Below are 23,804 nucleotides of genomic sequence, written 5' to 3'. Positions count from 1 at the left end.
ATAACATTTTGTATTTAACAAAAGCAAAAATTAAGCCTGATGCATTAGCCTGATGATATGTAACTCAATAATATAAAATTTACGATTCTGCAAAAAATTGGACATGGCATTTAAAATGTTCAAATTATATCACAAATTACATAGTTTTAAGATCTATGTATTTCCTCATCATTATCAACTTGTGCCCAATAAATTGACTTTGAGTCATATTTTGAATTTCGATAACTGTATTTATTCTCGAGGTAACAATTTATATCATCTGGTGTATAATAACTATCACAACAACAATTTCATTCCAAACCATTTTTAATGGAACAATACTTTTACTGAAAGAACTGGTAAATGAATACTAATTTTGATTTCAAACCTTTTCAAGAGCCGAACTGTTGAATTTACCATATTTTCAAATGGATTCAGACCGACTGAGGCTTTATACGTTTTAACTTGAAATCATTTTAGTGCATTTAATTTTGTGGACTCCCGCAAATTCAGTGCTCGTACAGCTTTAAATATTTCGAATTATTTCATATTTTTAACCATCTAGCAGAAATACCTGTCGATTGCACTTCAGTTCAACAAAAAAAAAGACTGGGCACTACGCACTAAACCATTTGTTGGCGCTTTAATTTTCAAAAAACACTAAATTTAGTGTTTAAAACAGAAGGTTGGCAACTACGACTACTTCGCTCTACTTGAGAATTAAAGGGCCTTGCAAAAGACGCGCCTAGATGTTTTTTTTTTTTCAATAAAACGTGTACATAGATTAGATTCCGGTTTCAGTATATTTATTCAAAATATGTATCTTTATAATTACACCCAATTCTCTTTTTACATGAATTGTTTTGTTTTAAACGATTTTCAATATTATATGAATTTTTCTGGAACCTTGCTCTATGAGGTGAGATTTTTTTCAAAGTATAATTTATTTCTTATAATATATTTCATGAAATAAAATGTGTAAGCACGAAATAAATTCTTAAGAGATCTCTGAAAAGAATTTTTTAATATTGTTGTCATCTAATTTTCTTTTTACACGATTTTTTTGGGAACGTATCTATCATGTAAAACGAGAATTAGGTGTGCATGAAAAAACTGACCTTATTTAAATGCTCACCATGAGCACTTCTGTATGTAAAAATTGTCAAACAGTCAATCCATGAATGCTTAAGTGTTGAGAACGTCAAGGTATCGACGTTGACGGTTGTTCAGCAACACTTTACGCTACAACAGCAGTATTCCCAATAGAATGTCCAGCTTTTGGTCGCCTAGTCCTTTTGCTATCCACAACAGTACCAGTTTCTTGACATTTTTTGACGAACCTATGAATTGACGGCTAATTCGGATGATTATTTCCATCACAAAAAATCACGAATTTTGCGATATGTTGTCTAAAAGATCGATCATTTTCATAATAATTTTCAATAATTTATTTATTTATATATTATCAAATCCTATTGTGCTAAATTTCACATTGACAAATGTCAAGGATGACATAAAAAAAGTTACCGTCTAGGAGTTATTCATTACTGACATTTAGGTGTCACTTTTGAAAGACCCTTTACAAAAATTGCTGCCCTGGCGCAATGGATGACCATCATGATGCAAAGAATAATGAGATGGCGCCCATCGTGGTCCCGTTACTTTGCGCTCAGCGAATTTGACAACTAGTTACGTGATTTTAGCTCCAGTATGGCCAGATTACCATTTTCGTAACTTGATTTATGATTTTTTTTTTGTTATTTTTATTATTTTGTGTCTCGGAGTTTTAGTTCTTTCTTCATGACATTTTTCTAGTTGTTCTAATTAAAATGTCATGTTTATAATTTTGTAAAATATGCATTTTTTAATAATTATTTAAATAATTCACTCAGTTTTATTTAGCTTTACTTTTTTTTAACATCTGGTGGCATTGCCCGCGAGTGCAGGTGTTGTTGGTGTTCTTCTGCTTTCGGCAGTCAAATCTCTCTCTCGCTACTGCAGTGTTGCCTAGCTTTGGATATAAAAACGCATTAAAATGCCCATTCAAAGAAAATAACCCAACAAATTTTTATTGAATCACTTAAAGAACTTTGTATGCGTGACAAATTGTCTTTAAAATGTGCGTTTTTTTAAATAAATATGTCATGCTTATGTACAATTTAATTTATGAGGTTTTTCTTAAACGAGACTCTTTTGTTAAGGGAACGGCTTTTTTGCTATATTTGAAGTTATGTAACTAGATAAGGTACTCTTTTTGTAAAAATGTCAGTATGGTTTCTTTAGTATTTTCTGGTAGTTTGTGGCTTATTTTTACAATGAATACAACTCTTAATGTCCTATGTCTCACTAAAGATTTATGACCCGAAGAAACAATTACACCTCTAAGGTTTTAATTCGCATTCAATAAATTCAAAGGCTTTTTAAAATGTGTAAAAAGGTTTTCAATCTTAAGAAGAGTTAGGAGCGGGGCAAATAATATTTTTGCATAACCTTAAATGGAGCCAAAAATTAAATTTGCACTTTCAAATTATCAAATTTTATAAGAGTAAAAAAATTTTCATTAGCACTAAAATCTTCTCAGAGATCTGGTCACATTGCCCATGATTGCGGTTATTGTTGATGTTTATGAATATTCGTTTCTTATTTGAAATGTGCGTTAATAAGAACAAACGGTAACAAACGTTTTAGTGAATATTTACGCAAAAATAAGATATTTCGTGAAAGTGTACTCGTATAAGTGAAAAATAAGAAAACATGAAATGTGCAGTGAAAAATTGTGCTAGTAAGAACCTCAATAAAGCGTGTGATATAAGCTTTTTTATATTATATTTCCAAAGGATGAGGCGCTCTGCAAACAGTGGATGCATTTCTGCCGGCGAGGAAATACCTTCAATCGAAAAACGAGCTTTATATGTATGAAGCATTTTACTAGTGATAGCATTGAAGCATTCGGTAGCTTTAAATTAAACGCAAAAAGAAACAAACACGAAACTTCAAAATTTTCGCATTTTCGGTATAAAAAAGCACTAAATTTATTGCGAAGAGCAAATGGTTGGCAATACTGCACAACTCAGCAAACGTGACGACACGTACGCTCTGATGGGCGCAATCTTGTTTATATCATTCTTGGATGACCATGACTTTATTTAGAGGATATATGATAAGTGGTCATGAAGTATGCATAAATATTTTATATTGAAATTAATGCGTTCACAACCTTCAAGAGGTAATTAGTCAAGGATGATAGATTAAACACCTCGTGGCAATTAGTCTGGTTAAAATCGTTTCATATTTCACGGTATTATAAATAATTCACGAATTATCACACCTATTTATGGATCGTATTCATTTTTGCTTTCATTTTACTATCACCTGATAAACCTATCAACTATCAGTTTGTGTTCATAGAACAAATTTAGTTACATTTTAAATATTCTTAAGAATTTTCTATGAAAGAACATATTACTGTAGAACTTTTTCGCTCGCTCCTCTCGTCGCAATTTCAAGAATACAATATTTTATTAACATAACAACAATGTAAGTAAATTTCCAATTTCTTAGTTACATATAATTATTTTTTGTTTCCTCATTTGACCTGGGTTAATATTTCGTATCATCGACGTACACCACAAACTGTTTTATAAAAATGAAGAGTAGACTTTATTTCTATAAAATTTCGCTTTTTAAAGTTTCTAAACAACCAAAAACATTTACCCTTTTTTTTAATAAAATCTAATTAATGTAGAAATACTATGTTTTTATATAATATTTATTCCTTTCCATACCAGTTTCAAATAAGTAGTTCTAACTTACAAAACCTTACCTTCCTGACATAAAAAGCATATTAAAAACAAATACAATATTAGAAAACAAACCATGAAGGCATTTCATTCTTTTAAGTTTTAAATAATTAAATTTTATTATTATATAATACCAATAAATTGTTTTTATTCTTATAATTTTATAATATAATATTTATCTAATGCTAAAGAAAATACTAAAGTTTACGCTAACATTATTAATTGAGATTTTTAACTAACATTACATACAACGTTTAGGTGTCAGCATTAAAAAAAATTGATGCATCCTGCCTTTTAAAAATAAATTTTCGGTCTTAACTTAATGAGTGCTAAACAATGTTAGACAATGTTGCTGCAACAAAATCTCTTCTAAACATTAAATTCTTCTCAACATGCCTAAAGAAATGCATAAATGTACATACTTATGTACATAGATACACTTTGAACTACAAAAATGCACGCATACAACTTTACGAAATGCTCGAAATTAGCACGAGCAGAACGAATGCCCACAAATTAGATCTTAATCTTCACTTTTAAGCTAGGTTTATTTAAAATCAAAGCATAATATGTCAGAATGCCTCCACTTAAAAAACAGTTGTACATAGGAAATTTTCACTAGATTTAATATTATTTATTTATCACTAGAAGGATTATTTAAGATTACTAGATTATCCTATCGGACGATGGGGTCAGCAATTACCGCTTATACTAGCATATCTAGTACATTCCCCAGTGTACGAGTATTAACAAATTTAAAAGTAACGCATTGATATTGATAATGTTACCAGCGCCTGTGTTGCGAGACGCTTCCTTCGAATCAGTTGCATGTTGACAAAGGAAAAAGATTTTTTCAAAGGCATACCTTCACAAGCATAGTTCGAAGGACAGTATACTCGTAGCGTCAACTGTACTCATAAATTTGGACTTCGAAGACAATAAGAATACAATCGCGTGTACAGATGTATGTAACGAGGGTTGAAAACATGCGGCATGCAGAATTGAGAGGAGAGCGTAGCAAACTGTATGGAAATGTGAAATATAGATATTTGTTTTGAAATTTCGTGTAAATGTGCCAGATGAGAGGGGATGCATTTCAACTGTATTATTTTTCTTATGAAAGGTGTTTTAATAATTTGTTTTTTAATTTACTTTGAGAATTAGCGAGTGTTGCGAGAAAATTTCGAGGAATGATAAATAAATTTTATGAAGTTTAGTAAATTTTATAAATTTATGAATTTTTTTTATTTCAAAATGTAGGCAAAAGCTATTCGCTATTGTTATTCATTCAATTTAAAAATTATAAAAAGAAATATGTATTTGTCTATTTTTGCAATACGAAAAAATTAACGAGAATTGACAATATGAAAAACTTCTAAAAAAATATGAAAATATATACATGTATATATGTATATTAAGATAATTTTAAGCAATAATATAATTTGAATGCTCATAATCTCTTAAAAAGTATAATGAGTATCCAATTTAGATCAAATATGCTCCGTTTTTTCAATAACTTTTGCCCATTTCGAAAACAATTTCATAATTCTACGAATGAAAAAATACTTATCGTTCCGTCCCTATTGGTAAAATAAATACTTGACCAACTCATTTTAAATTTTTTTTTAAGTAAATTTTCAAAAGCTTGAGAGGGTCATAATCGCTATTCGTTAATTCTGACCGCTTCTGGATGATCGCCTGCTCCAAACTGGTCAATTGCTGATAGTAGAAGCCCGAAAAATGCATGAACGATTTTCACTCGTATTTCATAATATTTTATTCAAAAATTGATAAATAATGCTATATAATCATCAGCGCTAGGCGAATCCATACAAGGTGGTAGCAGTAGTACAACAACAAAAACATCATGTATTTTTCTTTACCAATTTGGCGATGTGAATGCCAAAGTTTTAATCAGAATGTAAACAAGCAAGCGAAACATCCACAAAGAAACATATCACTTTAACATTTAAACCACCATATCTCAAGAAAAAACAAATCAGCTGCTCTACTGCTATCACCTTGTATGAATGCCGTTTGCATTTGCGCTTATCTTTTATCAGTATCTGTTTTGTGATAATTTCATAACTTTTCGCAGGAATGCACTCGAGGTAGAGAGTATTGTAGTTGTTGTAGCAGCTTTTTGTAGTATTTGCATTTAGTTTTGAAATTCTGACAAAAGCGTTAGGCTAAATAGGCAAGCAACTTTTGTTTTTGTATTTTTATAATTACTCACAAACTTTTATAGAAACAAGTTTTATAGTACTTGTTGCTGTATTTTGTAGGCTTCTAGCAACATACTTTCATTGACGAATTTTCTTTGAATGATTTTCGTATTTTGCAAATCGACTAAAGCAAAATACATAGTCCATCTACCAAAAGTTACAAATATCAATCATTTGTAGGATTCTATAGCAACGGCATTGCTTAAACTCTTTTTTTTTTTTAATTTCAACTTCACTTGAGAGATTTTCGACAAAATTTGTCTGGCAACATTGATGGAGTGTTGCGAGAATAGCACACTGGTCGAGAGAAGTGCCTACACACACATATACACACAAGCTCTCTGCCACGAATGCACGCTGAACGCAATATGAAAAGAGCTCGTTGAGAGCGCACGAATGAGAAGGCAAAACAATAAAGCTGCAGAGAAAGAGATGTAGAAAAGAAGCATTAAATTGAAACAAACATGTCGTCGGTGGTCGTCGTTGTTGCCGAAAAAATGTTTTCAAATATGCGCTGCTGATAGCTAAATGTTTCAGTCGATTTCCAGCAAAGAAACGTGTTAGTTATTTCGTTCTAAAGCCAGGGCTGGCAAATGAGTGACGGCAGCATAATTTTGTTTTCAAACGAAGTGTATTATTCTTTACGTGGAAGTCGAAAATAAATTTGAGAGTTGTAAAATGAATTATCTCTGGCTGCTCAAATAATTAATGAAATACGTTTGCTAAATAAATTGAATTTGTTAAAAAGTAGTTTTTTTTTGTAAGCTGGTAACTTATACCTAACAGTAAATAGTGAAACAGACAGCAAAAATGGTGTTTATTTAAAAAGTTGACGAAGAGTGTAAGGTGAAGCGTAAAAGAAAAAAAAAGTAGTAAATCAAAAATACAAAAAGCGATAAAACGCAAATTTATATACATACATATATACAAAAGTAAATATATGCCAGGGGCTGTGTTAAGAACATTTAAAAACTAAAACAAATATACAAATTAAAACCAATATAAAATATAAAATGGATACCACCAGTAATGCTAAAAAACAACGCCTATCCATGTCTTCATCACCCAGCAGAGAAAGGCACACGAGGATAAGTTATTCACCACCATCGCCCGCCTGTTCTCTTAGCTCTGAATCGATGGATGTTGTCATAACGGCATCTGGTCCTTGCTCTCCTACATCACCATCTACAACAGGTCTGCTTAACCAGAATGACAGCGATTATAACTTTTGTACGCCAAAGAAATCGCTGGCTGATTCTGGAGTGCTGGAGCGCATACGCAGAAAGCGAAGCACTCCGAGAGGGGCTTGTGAGATGCATGCACTGCGCTGGGAACAAGGTGGAGAGCAAGAGACTTGCAAAATAATTAAAAATCGTTTCCTGATAACCGCACAGGTGTGCCAAATACCACCAATAATAGCTGCCAATACGCCCGCCTCCTATCGTCACCTCGTCAATTTCGCTGTGCCTAGCCTTACATGCACCGATGTCGTAACGGACGAAGATTTAATTTGTAAGGTTATTAACCAACCTTGTGATAAAGTGCAGCGTGCCTACTATGAAATAAAGGTAGCTGGCGATATAGCGAGATGCTCAATTTTTGGACATAAACTGATACGGGATGTACACGATGTCGTGCCAATAGATAAGCAGCATTCATATTTGTTAATTCCAATGCCAAAAGGAAAGGATGGTAAAAAAGCCGTGTATGAGGACTTGCATACATACATAAGGAATAAACGGCGGCTGTGCGAGGAGGAGGCGCGAATGCTGTTCCATCAAATCGCCGAAACTGTGCAACTGTGCCATCGCAAAGGAGTCATCTTGCGGGACCTGAAGCTGAAACGGTTCTATTTCATAGATGAAGCACGGTAAGTTTAAAAAATACGCCCTAATAAAATTTATAATAATAAGAGGTTACTTAGACTAGTTTTCTTCTAAAGTTTTTTCTTAATTTGAGTAAAATTGCGTAATAAAATAGATCAAATTGAATATGCAAATAAAATATTGCTTGGTTTTACAGGTCATGTACATACATACATCAAGCTCTACATAAATTCGAATACTTTATAGTCAGGTTAGAGTTTTTAATATTTGCAGTACGTACCTACTTACTACATTTGTATTTCTTTAACAAAACGATTTTTAATATAAATCACGATCCCTCAAAATTATTTTCTATATGACTGTAGGTAAATTGTCGCAGTATATGTAAGTATATTGCCTATCTAACGCACTTTAAACTGTAATGTCAACATAAGTGTTAACAAACCAGTATCACAAAAAAAATCAACAATATGCTACATATTAAAAACGCGGCAAAAAATTGCAAAAAGTATATATTTTACACCGCAGTATTTAGCAAAGTCCAAAAGAAGTAGTTGTCAAATTCTTGCAAAATCTCAATTTAGGATTATGTACTTCTCATCACCCCTTTTCCACCCGCCACCTTCTTCTCTTCCGTGGGTATTTTTGCATATTTTGATTACTTGATTTATTTTTCAAGTATTCTTAATAAATTTCATATTTGATTGCAATTAGGGACAGCAAGCAATGATACACAATTAAATTGTCTGTTCGTTATGATCGCTACAGAAATTGAGCTATGCACTATAGCTTACAGTTATGGTGAGAAGTTTGCGGGGCTTTGCTCTCGCCAAATAGCTATACACGTAAACTGTCGGCCTTAAAAACACACATATGTACATACATACATACATGCGCACGTATTAGCAAAATCGAAAAACCACACAGAGTAGTGAAATGAGAGCTGCTAAAACTCGTATTGCCATTAACGGGAGCAAACTTGACTCGATAGTTACCGAAACTTAGCTCACTGCTCCAATCATTATTGCGATTACACTCCCAAAAACTCGGCACGCATTCGCAATAACATTGAATGGCAAGGCAGCAGCGGCAGCAGCATCGGCAGAGGTAATGGCTGTGGTGGTGGGCGCAGCGCATGTGAGCCAACATTTAGTGGACGGGGAGCGAGCGGAACACACTCAATGCAGTTGTATGGTGCAACGCGCTGTCATTATTGCAGCAACAACAGCTTGAGGCACTACAATGCTTGGTTTTGTATGGAGGCCATTTATTAACTTGTCTGCAGCGAGCGGCAGCTGATAATCAATGTTGGCGATTTATTGTGCCGATGGTTTATTGAGGCAGACTGACGCGCACGTGTACATATTGTGCGTATACGCATGCTGTAACAAGAACAACAAAAATACCATTGTTTTTTACTGAGAGCGCCAAATTGTGCAAGAACTCAAAATTCGTGCTCAATAAATGTTTTTTTCTGATATTATGTACGTACATATGTACGCCCTCATTTATCATTGAAAGCAATTCTCTAGACATGACCGACAATCGAAAATATTTCCAAACACATCTGTCTGTTCGTAATTGCAGCATTTATGTATATGTTAAATGTGTGCAGTCCAGTCAGAGAAACGAGGTGCGCCCTCAACAGTGCTGAAAGCAAATCTCATAAGTAACACGAAGCTACGCCACTTTTTTATTGTAGACATACACTCAGTGCCGACATTATGCGTACTGTTATCAGGTTACTCTTTTTGATTAAAAATAAATAAAAATATAGAAAGTATTAACTTATTTCAAACATTAAAAATTACCTGTTTTAGAATTGTGCGTGTTATTCTATTAATACATAATCATCTTGCTGTCGCATTAATTCGTTTGTGAACCACATCTTATGAATGTTATGTGTAAATAAACTACAGATTTGCTCAAAATACTAATGTTATGAAAATAGTTTTTAAGTACAAAATGTTAATAAAAAGTACATATTTATCTAAGCCATTCAAATGTTTTATGTAAATTCTAGGCAGCTGTTCATAGCCAAAAACAGCAAAATACAAAATATTTTTAAAATTACGATATGATTTATACTAGCAATATGTGCATGTAAACTGACCAAACAGAAATATAATATTATTGGAAAACAGAAGTATTAAATATTTCTTTATGTGCTTTGTCTCTGAATTATAAAATTTTGGTTTATGGGTTCTGGCAACTTTAGTTGTGCATTGAATTTCTTTATTGAGTGTATACATTTTGCTATTTTTTTTTAAGACGCCAGTGGCATTTCTATTGGGTCTTTAATTATGCCGCAATTATGATGAGAAATAGCAGGTACATATATTTGTAGTTATTGAAATCATTCAATAACAAGCCTCAGGATATGAGTTTTTGAGATTATGGAGAGCGTTACAGAGCAAGAGAAGAGCATTTTAAAACTATTTTGAGATATTAGTCAGCTCATTGAAGCATTTTAAATATGTAAAGAACTTCAAATAATTAAGACAATTTTTGAATTAAAATGAAATACTTCGAGGCATAATATTTAAGAATTTCATTGCAATTTAACGATTTATGCGTTCTGGCAATCAAGCTTCTCCTGCAGTAGTCCAGTTATATCTCCATACATAATACAATATATAAATAAAAACAACTGCAGCTGGTACACTCTAAATAATTCTAAACAAATGAATTGCCTTCAGATTATAAGGAATTATACACCAATTTTATTGTATTTCACATATTAACGTTTTTCATTGAGAGCTAGCTCTTCATGACTGTTTAAATAAAAAATCGGCAACACAGCATTTCGGGATTGCCGCAATCGCTCTGGTGATTTCCCAGCAAATGATTTGTGCAATGTGATGTGTGCACACTGTAATACAATACCCACACTATCATTGCCTATCCGGTAATTAATACAATACAACCACCCACCCATTTACACACTCTCGTACACGTACACACACACAAGTGGGCTAAAAGCACCCAAAAAACCGGTCAAACAAAAGTCTGCTCGCCGTTCATTTTAAGTCGGACATTTTAACACTCGTCCAGCGGAGTTGAGTCAGCAAACTTCACATGATCGTTGTACTGTGGTAATATTGTGCATTTTTCTGTGTTGGCACTTGGCTCTCTGGTGATTTTACGAATTGGTTAAGCAAAAGGTAACAACAAAAAACTATGCGCTCTTAACTAATTGTTTACGTTTGCTTAATGTTGTAATGAATTGAGCTGTGCTGGCGCGTTTTTAATATTAAATAAAAATATTATAAACGATTAATACAAAATAATGCTAACCACTAACATTTTGACTTTTCCAATAATAAAGCCACTTTGTATTTTTTGTTTTTTTTTTTTTTTGCAACAATGAACGCTCATTTTTTCTCTTTTATGATTTCTTCACACACATCTCGCTCACAATCTGTCGCTACACTCAACAGAAATAGAAAAAATAAAAACAACATACATAAATACATTTGTAATGCAAAATGTTGCTAACATTACAGCAGCATTCTTGTTGGTGGGCACACTATCCCATCGCTGTTGCTATGCCGTGTTTAAGCAACATACTGCCGCAGCTGCTATTGCGGCAAGAATTTTTGCGATTGCGAATGCTGCAATTCATGTTCTAGTTATTAACGCTTGGTTGTTGTTGCTGTCTAGCATCAATAACGCAATCAGCTTGACTTGTTGCCAGCAATTTAAATTTTTTTTGTAGCATTTTTTCCGCCTTGCGCTTGTATTTACTGTATTGTTATTCAGTTTGTTTTTGCTGATTTTTTTTTTTCATATTTGTAAATTACGTTTTTTTATTGTTTGCTGTTTTGGTTTTGCGTTTACGAGCTTTATACTTTTGGTGCCATTGCCATTGCAATTTGTAAATTGCTGGCTCTTTCCGCTCTTTTGGTCGCTGTTGCTACATACAATGTTGTGTATGTTGTAGTTGTTTTTGTTGTTGTTGATGTTGATGTTGGCGTTTTGTGTGGTTGCCACTGTCAGTGCTGCCAGCTAATAATGATGACCATCACTGTTGCCATTGCGCATTTAGAGCTTTTGTTATTGCTGTTGTTGGCATGTGGCAATAGGCGCAAACGCAACAATTGTTGACGGTTGCGCTGTTGGTTGTCGATCGCGATTTTGTTTCATTTATTTATTGCTTTTTATTTTTTTGTTTTGTTTTTATTTATTATTTTTAAATTTTTTGTTTTTGTTATTATTTGTATTTTGTTTCGGTGACGTAGGCGTTATTGAGGTCACAGCAGCAGCGTCAACAAGATTGTTCTACTGATTGGCAAGAACTAAGGCAATGAAATCAATTAAATTCTCGGCGTTTGCGACACGAAAAAAATTGGAATGAAACAAAAAAAAAATTAAAAATTATTTATGAAATAAACATTTGCACTTATTAAGTCACATAAATTGTTAATTGTTAATTGTTGGTTTTGCAATCGATTCGCTATTTACATTCTCTAACAACCCAATATCTGACATGATAAAATAATTTCAATTTAAGTTTTGCAACTGTTGACAAGGCCACAATAGGGCAGCAGCATTACTTCATCACTTTAGAAGTTGCATTGAAAAGCTGACACTTGGAAAAAATAATTCATTTTAATGGTATCAAAAATGTAGTGCATACTTTGAGGGGCTCAAGCACCCTTTCTTGATGCGTTATAAGTGCATATCAATTAAAAATATCAATGATATCATTTAAATATATTAAATTTTTCTATATGTAAAAATAAAATGTGCGCTCCATATTTGCATATCTGAAAACATTGAAAGCGGGTTCGCTTCATTTAGCATTAAGGTAAACGTTACCATTTTGTGAGTTGCAACCAAATATGAATTAATCCTCGCACTAATTACCATAATTTCCGTTGTTGAGGCTTCCCCAGCAGTCAGTCAATTTTAATAAATATGTATGCACCGCTGTAATGTTCTACTAACTGCAGCTTTCAACTCGCTTTTCACTATTCATTATTCATTTCGCCGCACTATGTTTTCATGCTTCATTGGCTGCTTAATCCAGCGCTGCTGTAACCACATACCAGCACATACTCATTACCTGCAGCACACCGCCATCACACTTTGTCATTGTCACTTGTCAGACAATTGTTGCTTCACATGCAATTCACAATTTGCGAAAATTTTGTGCCGCAACGCGCTTTTGTCTTTGTTGCCTCTCCGCCACATTGCAATTGTTGCGTTCTTTTGCCAATCGGCTTGTGAGGAGTAACGTGTCGCTCAACTCGATTACTTTAATCTCAAAGGAATATATATACAAAAAAAACACGAAAGTGAAAACACTCAAGCATGCATTTTTGCCTTTTGTCCTTGTTCTTTGTTCAGCTGTTACATTAGAAGTCACGCGAGGCTAAAAGGAGTCACCGTCTCGAAGGGTTGTTTTCCTTACTTTCGTATTTCTTCCTGCTTGCTTCGTGTAAGCATGTAATTTGCTTCCAACTTGTTATCCTTGTTCGCTTAGTCAAACTCCCGAATTTACATATCTGCGCAATTTCTGAATTCATTTTTTTTTTTTTTAATTTATGTTTCTTTTATATGTCGCTTGTGTATGCAGCTTAGTTTTTCTCTTTTGTATTTGATTTTTTTGATCCTTTATCAGCTGTTGTGTGTTGCTTTTCTTTTGTGTTGGCACTGCTTGCTAGCTTTTCATTTTCCACTTTCATTTTTTTCCACTGGCTTTGATATGTAAATTATGGGATTTCTAAATCGCCACATTTCTTCTATAGTCCAACTTTATTATTCAGCGTTAAAACCAGCTATTGCGTGTTTGCCTTATCGAACTTTTGGTGGCCTCGCGAGCGGTAAGGCTTTCATAGTAGATGTTTGTGCTTAGATATCTTGGTGATCGCACTAGGCGATCGGAAGATTTTGTTCTCCTGATCGTATCACCTTCCTTAAATTTTCCACAAAAGAGTAAATGTTCATTCATTACGCTAATCAATCAGCATAAATCACAAATTATTGATAAACTGTTGGATTGATCGCTTCAGCTTTCATGCACTAATCTTGCTGACTTGGGAAAGCCGAATACATGCATTTTTGTTTTTAATTTTTTGATTTTAATTTAATTTTTTTTTAAGTTTTTTAAAATTTTTTTATTTCTATTTATTTTTTTACATTTTTTATTTCTATTTATATACTTTTTTAATTTTTTTTAAACTTATTTTTTTTTTTTTTAATTTTTAAATAAAATATTTTTTACTGTTTTTAAGACCTAAACTTGTATCAAGTTTTCCGTTTTAATGGGCATACACCTGATATGTACCGCAAAAGCTTTTTATAATTTAATTTTTTATATTTTTTTCAAAGTCTCCCTTTGGCTCTTAAATACAGTTATTTTATTTATTTTCACAACCTGTTGCTTCTATCATTATTATTTCAAGTTTACATCAAACTTTCGACGTTTCTAATTTCAAGTTCATTTTTATTAGCACGACCGTCATCGGCATTGTCTTGTTGCAAGCTTTTAATATTTTTGTCTCATGTACGCATTAAAAATTGCATGTCTGTGGTGATTTTCATGCAAGGTTCATTCGAAATTTATGCATTTACATTTGCATTGCCATTTGTTGGCTCGCTAGGTGTTTTTTGTTTTGTTTTACTTTTGCTACTTTGTTATTGTTTTTATTGTTACTAAAATGCCCTTGTTCTTTTAAATTAGCTTAAGTCTGAGTTTTGAACACATTTTTCTATTTGTTTTTTCAACTTAGATTTTGAATAATTTTTTTATTTTTTTATTTAATTATTATTGTTACATTTTTAACCTTAGACCCACAACAATATCTGTCCCTGACTCTGATCTACATCTTGCAATTTGTTCCCATCTCTATTTTCGCCGCATTATTTTAACTCATTTAAATAAATTAAAAATCGAGACTTTTAGCCGCAAAATTTAAATGTGTGAAAATGTAGTCAATCGCGTCTCTGCTGCGCCCGCGCAAGCACAAACATTACCAAAAAGTCCTTCAAATTAATTATTGTCTCGCATATGTATGTATGCAGGTTTGCTGCATGGCTGTTAAACTGCTTGCCATTTTCCGCACGCCATTAATGTTAAACTGCTTGCTTTGAAAAAATCAGAATTGTAAAATAATGTAAACATTATACACTCATTGGCTCTCGACACGTGTCTCTTGCACCATAGTCACTCTCTGCTGCCAACTGCGAGCCACCAAAAGTTACAACATCGATTCTTATGAGCTCGAAGCATGTGGCCACCGTGCCTCCTCAAAGTTATTCATATTTTAGTTGAATAAAATTGGTATTACATTGCTAATGTTTTAAGAAAAGAGCCGCTCTCACTTTTCCATATTTCTTTGCGCTCTCTAGCTATTTTTCACAACGCATTATAGCGAGGTCAGATGGTGAAGATCGCTTCACTCTTCGCTGCGCCGTTTCTCTAGTGAGATTGTATGCTTTTATATCGTCTTGTGTTAGCTTTTCGTGCCTTTAGTAGTTATATGTATATGTGTATGTGCTGTTGTTGTAATTTTATTGCATTAACCGCTTGTAGCTGTGACTATCACTGTTGGTATATAGTGGTAGTATCAGGGTCAGCACGAGGTTTTTCGTTGTTGTTTGACTGCGGTGTTTGCTTCACATGTGTGCGGGTATATATATTTTTGTTTTTGTTTGCATTTACATTTATTTTTGCTTTTATAATGGACGACGAAATCCAACTCATTCAGTGTATTGCTAAAGTACGGTTTTGTTGCTATATCGCGTACATTACCAATTATTGCGCTGGTGAGGAGTACACTTGTACGCGAGGTGCTCTTCTATTTCGCTCACCCTGCTCATTTATGACACTCTTTTTTTCAGTAACATTTGATTGCCAATACTGCGGTTTCACTATGAACATTATTATTAAATAAAATGTAGGAGGCGTTATTTTTAAAGGAAAGGAAGTTTAAACGAAAATAAAGCGGAGCAAAATTCGTTAAATATTAACGAAATTGGTTCTACATATTTGGCAGATATTTTGATTTGAAATATGTTTGAATATGATTTCGCGCAATTTTAACACGCTCTTCAGTAAATCTAGTTGTATTATTCCGCCTCTAACAATACACCCTTTACATACTACATAAGCCATGATGCAAAGAATAATGAGATGGCGCCCATCGTGGTCCCGTTACTTTGCGCTCAGCGAATTTGACAACTAGTTACGTGATTTTAGCTCCAGTATGGCCAGATTACCATTTTCGTAACTTGATTTAGAATTTTTTTTTTGTTATTTTTATTATTTTTTGTCTCGGAGTTTTAGTTCATTCCACATGACATTTTTCTAGCCTATTCTAATTAAAAGTAATGTTTATAATTTTGTAAAATATAAATTTTTTAATAATTATTTAAATAATTCACTCAGTTTTATTTAGCTTCACTTTTTTTTAACATCTGGTGGCATTGCCCGCGATTGCCGGTGTTGTTGGTGTTCTTCTGCTTTCGGCAGTCAAATCTCTCTCTCGCTACTGCAGAGTTGCCTAGCTTTGGATATAAAAACGCACTAAATGCCCATTTAAAGAAAATAAAACACGAAATTTTTATTGTGTTACTTAAAGAACTTTGTATGCGTGACAAATTGTCTGTAGAATATGCGTTTTTTTTAAATAAATGTGTTATGCTTATTTATGTACAATTTAATTTATGAGTTTTGTTTGTTAAGCGAGACTCTTTTATTAAGGGAACGACTTTTTTGCTATATTTGAAGTTATGTAACTAGATAAGGTACTCTTTTTGTAAAAATGTCAGTATGGTTTCTTTAGTATTTTCTGGTATTTTGTTGCTTATTTTTACTATGAATACACCTCTTGATGCTCTATGTCTCACTAAGGATTGATGACCGGAAGAAACGATTACACCTCTATGGTTTTAATTCGCATTGAATAAATTCAAAGGCTTTTTAAAATGTGTAAAAAGGTTTTCAATCTTAAGAAGAGTTGAGAGCGGGGCATTTAATATTTTTGCATAGCCTTAAATGGAGCCAAAAATGAAATTTGCACTTTCAAATTATCAAATTTTATAGGAGTAAAAAAATTTTCATTAGCACTAAAATCTTTTCAGAGTGGCCTTTTTTAAACTTCTTTTGTATAATAATACAGTTTTTTTTTAACCTAAAGTTTCGCTAGCCTTAAATTAAAAACAAAAAGAAACAAACACCAAACTTAAAAATTGTCGCATTTTCGGTATAAAAAAGCACTAAATTTATTGCGAAGAGCAAATGGTTGGCAATACTGCCCAACTCAGCAAACGTGACGTCACGTACGCTCTGATGGGCGCAACGAAGAGCAAATGGTTGGCAATACTGCCCAACTCAGCAAACGTGACGTCACGTACGCTCTGATGGGCGCAATCTTGTTTCTATCATTCTTGACATAAGCAGTCATGGTGGTCTTATACGCTTATTCCTTGTCACACACCTCTCTTTCAGGTCATTGTGTCATTGCAGATATTCTCTCTCATACAAAGCCATCCAAGGCGCAGCACTTGGTCACTCTGGCGAACGCCTACTTGTCACCGGCCCGTAGTTTACGTCATCAACACTCGCTGATCGCCACTTGCCTTCACATATACATATGTACTTCGTTGATATTTCATAGCCATGAACGTCATCGCTGTGGATTGGCTAATTTCAATCAAGATTGATTTGCTTTTGCTCAATAATTGTTTCAATAGCACATTCAGCCCATGGCAGTCCTAGGCATTAGTAGCGTACATATGCACATATATAGGCGCCTGTATACGTAATACTCTGCGGATTAGTTTCGGTCGCTCCAGTCGCATTTTCACAATATTCATTGCTCACCACTCATTACTTTGGCGTTTTTGACTCAATCAATCGTCATGTTTGCTGCAATTATTTCACAGTTTCGAACAAATATACATACATACATTTTATTGGCAATTCAATGTGTGATTGCTGTTGCTGTTGCTGCTGCGGTTGATCGGCAATGGCGGTTGCGGTGGCTGTCGTCATCATCCACATGTGCCCTTACCGCCACCACCTCCGCCGTTCGCGCGCTGTTGTGCGATGACCAAATAAAGCCAAACCCTTCACACATTCGCTTTATTTAATTCCACATGTATTCGACTTTTGGCGATCAGTTGAAAGATCAGTGAACGTAATAGCGCTGATCTGTTGCTCCATATCTGCTACAAACAAAACGAGTAAAGAGGCCTACTCGAATTGGAGCTTTGCGGTGGCCCGCTCTTAACATGGAATTGAATAATTGATTTTAATTCGTTTGCGCTGTTGTTGGTTGTGTTGTAGCTTACACAATTATGTACGATTGAGCGATCGATGCCGACATTGAATTATGCATTCAAAACTTTCAAAAATAGACCTTTGCACAAAATTTTTTTCATTATATGAACATAAATAATTTTTCTATAACATTAAAAAGAATACTTTTTGCGATTACTTCTTTTATTTGTGGTGTATAGTAAATTGAAATTTTAATAATTAAATTAATAAATTTTCTCTTTTCTTCTTTTCTTTTTGTAGAACGCAAATCCAATACGAATCGCTGGAAGGTTCTATGATTCTCGACAATGCTATGGATGACACGTTGAGTGACAAAATCGGGTGTCCGCTCTATACCGCTCCCGAATTGCTCTGCCCCAATCCCACATACCAAGGCAAGCCAGCCGATATGTGGTCGCTGGGCGTGATTCTCTACACTATGCTTGTCGGGCAGTACCCCTTCTACGAGACGGCCAATTGCAATCTCATAACTATCATCCGCCATTGTCAGGTGCAAATACCAGTTTTCGTCTCCAAACAATTGCGTTGGCTGATCTTAATACTGCTATCGAAAAATTACGATGAACGCTTAACTGCCGAAGAAGTATTTCTTACGCCCTGGCTTAAGAGTCAGCAACCGAACGGTAACGTGTTCCTCCACGTCGGTACGAATTTAGATGATTTAGAAATGGAAGATGATGAGACTGATGTTAGCGAGCAAGCACCATCGAGCGCGAAGACGGAGCAGCAAAAGAATTTCGAGGAAGACTGCCAAGGTAATGTTAATAGCGACATTTCTGCAAGCCACTTTATTGAAGACTGCCAAGATTCCGACGACTGTGATTACAACAATACTGTGGAACCTCTCAACTACTCCCGACATACGTTGCATACCCACACAGTGGCCGCCGCTAACCGAGCCATACATTTAAGCGACGACGTCGACACGAGATGATTACACACGCGTGTGTATTTTTTGATGCAGCATAACTTATGGTGATACTAGTCAGTAAGACGTCAGGGTGGTCGTTGTTGTGGTGGTCGGATGTGGCAGGATATGCAAGCGCTGGCGCTGTATTCATTCTCGCTCCACCAGCTCCTCAGCAGTTGCACACACACACTAGCATAGATGTGTACATTATAGTATTGTTGTTTGCCTTTCGGTTGCCAGCTGGAAGGTGGCTCACTCTCAACGTCATGGCGTTCTACTCAGCTGGCTGCAGCAGCAACGGAATTATTCGTGCGCGGATACGGTCTCGTTGAGACGCCAAAGATTTTTCGCTGCTTTACTAGCAATCATAGTTTTAGCCAAAAGTAACAGCGCTGAGTTTTTAAAACGATTAAGTTTTTAGTTATAGTGTAACAAATTGTTCCTCACATCACTCCCCTTCCATTATTTCAAAATAAATGTTTAGTATTTCTTTTTTAAAGTAATTTTATATGTGAAAATTTGTGAACAGTTTTTGTATGTTCGAACTGTAGTTAATATTTGCTTCAAATTTGAATTGAAAATTTGTTTAGAATTGATTGATTATTTAAATCGTTTACAAATAATTGATATATACAATGAAAAAAGGCAAAAAAGTTAACCTCAAACTATCAGGAATTTAAAAGAAAAACAAATGAAGCCATGGAAAGAAATTAAAAAAGAGTTGCAAAATACAATATGAAATTTGATCTCATTTGAACTAAAACTATATGCATTTTTATTTACTTACACTTGGGGGGAAAAAAAGCACCTAGTGAGTGCTGCGACAAGAGTAATTTGAGTTGGAGCGCAAAAGGAACACCTGCATGGCGTCTAATGGGTTTCATAGTGCACGGTTTCAGCACAGACACGGGGTTTTGCGAAAAATGGTTGCTGTTAACGAAGTTGATAATTTTTTTATTTTTAATTCTTTTTTAATTTTCTTATTATTAATGTAATAGCACACGGCTCTTAAATTTAAACAGAAAGAAGAGGAAAACACTAAAAATTATAAAAACAATGTATAAACAATTATCTGAACGATTTAGTTTAGTGTGTTTAGTTTGTCGTCTGCCATTAGTTTGTGATTTGAATGTCATTTTATGTTCGCTGTTTGTTTTCCTTAAACCTTTTACGTATTTTTTTGGAAAGTTCTAGAAACACGCAACAAATATTTATCTTTATTTATTAATTTAAACTTTTAAATATTTCAGCCTTGCAAAAATTGTTCGAATAGTTACAAGTCCCAAGAGAATGAAGCAGGTTCAAAAACAAATTTCTTAATTTGTTGTTATACCAGCATAAACATTGCCCATTTGTATGAGTGACAGTCCTTGGTCCGATCATGGCATCAATTTTTCAAAATGTTTTTAGTTTCATTTGAAAGTCTGGTGGTATTTTTGCGATTTTTTTCTCGCCATTTAGCATTTTTAGAATCGTAATCAACAACCTCCGTTGGACATCTTTTTTAAAATCTTCGGTTGGGCGCCAGGGTCTGACCTTTTTTCGTCCTCTTCGAGGATCCTTTTTAAAAGGTTACATCCATAAATCGGTAGAAAATTAAATTTTAGGAAGCTATCTGGAAGCTCAAGTCGTTAACTATAATAGAAATATTTTAAATTCACGTCCAAAGTCGAAAAGCCAGATCCAGGTGCCCAACGGACGGTTAAGAATTTGCCGCCATATTGGGTCAGCCAGTTGGTATTCGTAAACTTAAAGCACAGATTTGAATTTTGGATAATAAATAGTAAATATAAAATAAATTAATACATATTTTACATTTTTTATAGATTCTTGTTCTTCAATTGTATATGAATTTGAGGAATAAATTGCCGACTTCAGTCGGACATAGAGAAAAAATATTGAATATAAAAAATATTAACCAAAACTCCATATCAAAATGCATATCAATCATGCGCAAGTAAGTTCAGTTTGAGTTTTGAATAGGCCATTTTTACAGGTTGGCTAAAAAGTAAGAAAGCAAAAATAAAAGAATGAGTTTCAAATTTTTTTTTCGTTTTTCAATATAATCTCCTCCAACTTCAATGCAGTTACTCCAATGACCCTCCAATAATAACGTTCTCGTAATAAAGCATTTGGGGAATAGCTTTCCCACAATAATTTAATAATTTTAGTAATCCTGTAACATTCTTTTTCATTAGAACAAACAAAGTCTTGCCGACGCAGGTTTTTTGAGTACATCGCGCATTTCGAGCGGTGATGCAAAAGGGTTAGGTCAACTTTTTCAGAGCCAATTTAATTCTGCTTTCCAGCCAAACTAAGAGTGAAGGCTCCATTTTGTCGAATTAAATTTAATTTAAAAATTCTGCAAAGTCAAACTAGCACTGAAAAACTGGGTCTAAGTTTCCGAAAGGCTTTTTCATATGCTATTCTTCATGTAAAAGGGAGTAATCGTTCATCTGAGTCTCTATGGTATCATTAGTTGCACGCTTAGTCAAACTTGTATATTCACAAAGAATATTGTACACTTGCTCGATAATTTCTGTTGCTGTTTAACTTCTTAGACGACCTTGTACGACCACGTATAAAGCCTGCATATTCAAGTTGAAGCGTTGAAGTTGGAGTTGAAGCGGCAGATTTCCGTAATGAATTTCTAATGCTGATAATGCTTCCAAAACAAAGAATCGTATCACTGCACGATATTCGCTTCCTTCCATTGAAAAAAAAACACTGAATTCAACTTCAATTGCCTTGTAAACGAAGAATGAATTAATAGATCGAAATAAAATTTTTTGTGTTCAAATGAAAAATTAAAAAGCATATAAATTTTGATTCATCCACTGGTTAATAAGTGCAGCTTTCCATACTTTTCAACCAACCTGTATTTTGCTTTTCAAATTCTTTCCAACAAACCTTGACTTTTAATACAAATTTTTCTATTTCATCTCCCGTACGTGTACTTTTGCCTGTAGAATTGGCTAAATAAACCGGTAGTCAAAATTTCAAAGGGGCCACCAAATACACCATCTACATGTATTCTGCCGAGTATATCAACAAAACGGCCCTTTTCAGGGCCCCACAATAAGTCAACAAAGAGGTTAAAATCCTATAGCCTAATTTGACACTGGTTTCTTGGTTCTCTTAACACAGGTCATCTACATTTACGTCACGGTAAGGTTAAAGCCTGTTGGAATTGCACAGTCGCAGCCGCCGTGCTGCACAATTTTTTCAAGCTTCACATTCGTTGTGAAGTTCTGGCAACTTTGGCAAAAGTACAGCGTTCTAGTTGTCGAAAATTCGGCCGCTGTTGCAAGTTTTTATTACGTGCCTCAAAGAAGCCCTTCGCTCATATTCGACTTCAATCAACTCATTCTTATATTCTATCATTCTTGTATTATATTTACTGCCAAGGATGACGAATCGAAGATCTCAATGGGTGCGAGTCTGTTGGTCACACGGTGCAACAACACTTTTGCGGCCGTAATAGTGAAAGACGCAGGATGAAAGGCCCACACCGACTTTAGACTTACAGATTTTTTGTACAACAATTTTGTCTGAAATTTTGTGAAATTTTATGACAAACTAGCAAACCCGGCCCGCTTCGCTGGGCACACTAAAATAGAATAGATATGGTTTAGAACAGAAAAGATATGGTTTTCATATTATTTATTTCTTTATTCTTTATTCAAGCGCTTTGGCATAAACAATATTTTTTGTTTTTCTATTTGCTTTTGAGTAAATATATAATGTTGTTGGCTTCCCAACACGTGAACAGCCAACGTATAGTTGACCATGAGTGAATACTGGTTCTTGTAAATTCATCCCGCATATTTCTAAAGTTCACCCTTGTGATTTATTGATAGTTATTGCAAATGCTAAACGAATAGGCAGTTGCAAACGCTTGAATTCAAATGGCAATTCAGGTGGAATCATAGGAATTCTGGGTATTAGAACGTCTTCATTCTTGAATTTGCCAATTAAAATAGTTGCTTGGATAGCATTATTCATCAATCGTTTGACTACTTCATTTTGTTCTTGACGTTCTTCTGATGTCGCGTTATTCCGGGCATTTCTCATGCGCCTATTATTATTTGTCGAACGACCAATATGATTACGTGATTGTCTTGGCATTTGTACTGTAATAAACATGATTGTAATTATGGTATTCTGAGATTTTAAAACATGTTTTTTTTTCAATTTTGTGGATTATATTTTCGATGCATATTAGTTTAAAAGCCCAAGTCCAAAAATAAATCCACAAAACATAATTTCATTTGAACATTCGGATTTCACATTAAACTCTCAAATTTCGTAAGAAATTACTCACTGTTCGAAAATCCACTCCAAAAAAATTCACAAAAAATGTTTACACTTTGCACTTACGTCTTCTCCTTATGGCGTCCAAATCTGAAAGAAATATTGACACATTGTAACTCACACTGTCAATTTGACAGTTCAGTTCCGCCCCAAGCGTTAAAAAAGTAAACGACATTATGGCTGGTTCAAAGAACGCTGTACGCGTTGCCGGTGTTCCGAATTACAACCAAACTTTACGAAACCCATTTTCAATACTTATTTAACAATGTGTGTAAGTTTGGTTTAATTCGGTGCAAAGACACGGCGGGTCCACGTTTTGGCATATATTTCGAGACCTTAGTGATCAATAGGTATGAAAATGACCCCGTATTAAAGTACTTATCAACAGCTTTCATTTGATACCCATATTGTACATACACAACCAAAGGTTACCCGGGTCCACGTTTTGAGCTATATCTC

At 34.2% G+C, this 23,804-nt stretch overlaps 1 protein-coding gene across 4 annotated transcripts in view; it reads left to right on the top strand.

Moving 5' to 3' along the window:
- The first annotated feature begins 6,525 nt into the window (after positions 1 to 6,525).
- LOC128860625 (tribbles) overlaps positions 6,526 to 23,804 on the top strand; it is a 43,741-nt gene continuing 26,462 nt past the window's right edge. For 2 of the 4 annotated variants that reach the window (XM_054098262.1, XM_054098260.1), the window contains exons 1-2: positions 6,526 to 7,874; positions 18,362 to 18,876. In XM_054098262.1, the coding sequence (XP_053954237.1) occupies positions 7,018 to 7,874; positions 18,362 to 18,876 (1,372 nt within the window). In that variant the 5' untranslated portion in view covers positions 6,526 to 7,017. Of the gene's footprint in view, positions 7,875 to 18,361; positions 19,795 to 20,857; positions 20,989 to 22,000; positions 22,098 to 23,804 lie in introns of those variants that run through there. The other 2 variants (XR_008454264.1, XM_054098261.1) reach the window with 2 other exon arrangements.

This window comes from Anastrepha ludens, chromosome 4 (assembly GCF_028408465.1).
Source record: "Anastrepha ludens isolate Willacy chromosome 4, idAnaLude1.1, whole genome shotgun sequence".
In the NCBI taxonomy this organism is placed as follows: Eukaryota; Metazoa; Arthropoda; class Insecta; order Diptera; family Tephritidae; genus Anastrepha; species Anastrepha ludens.
The sequence above is the reverse complement of the archived record's forward strand: the minus strand, read 5'-3'. Positions and strand labels throughout refer to the sequence as shown.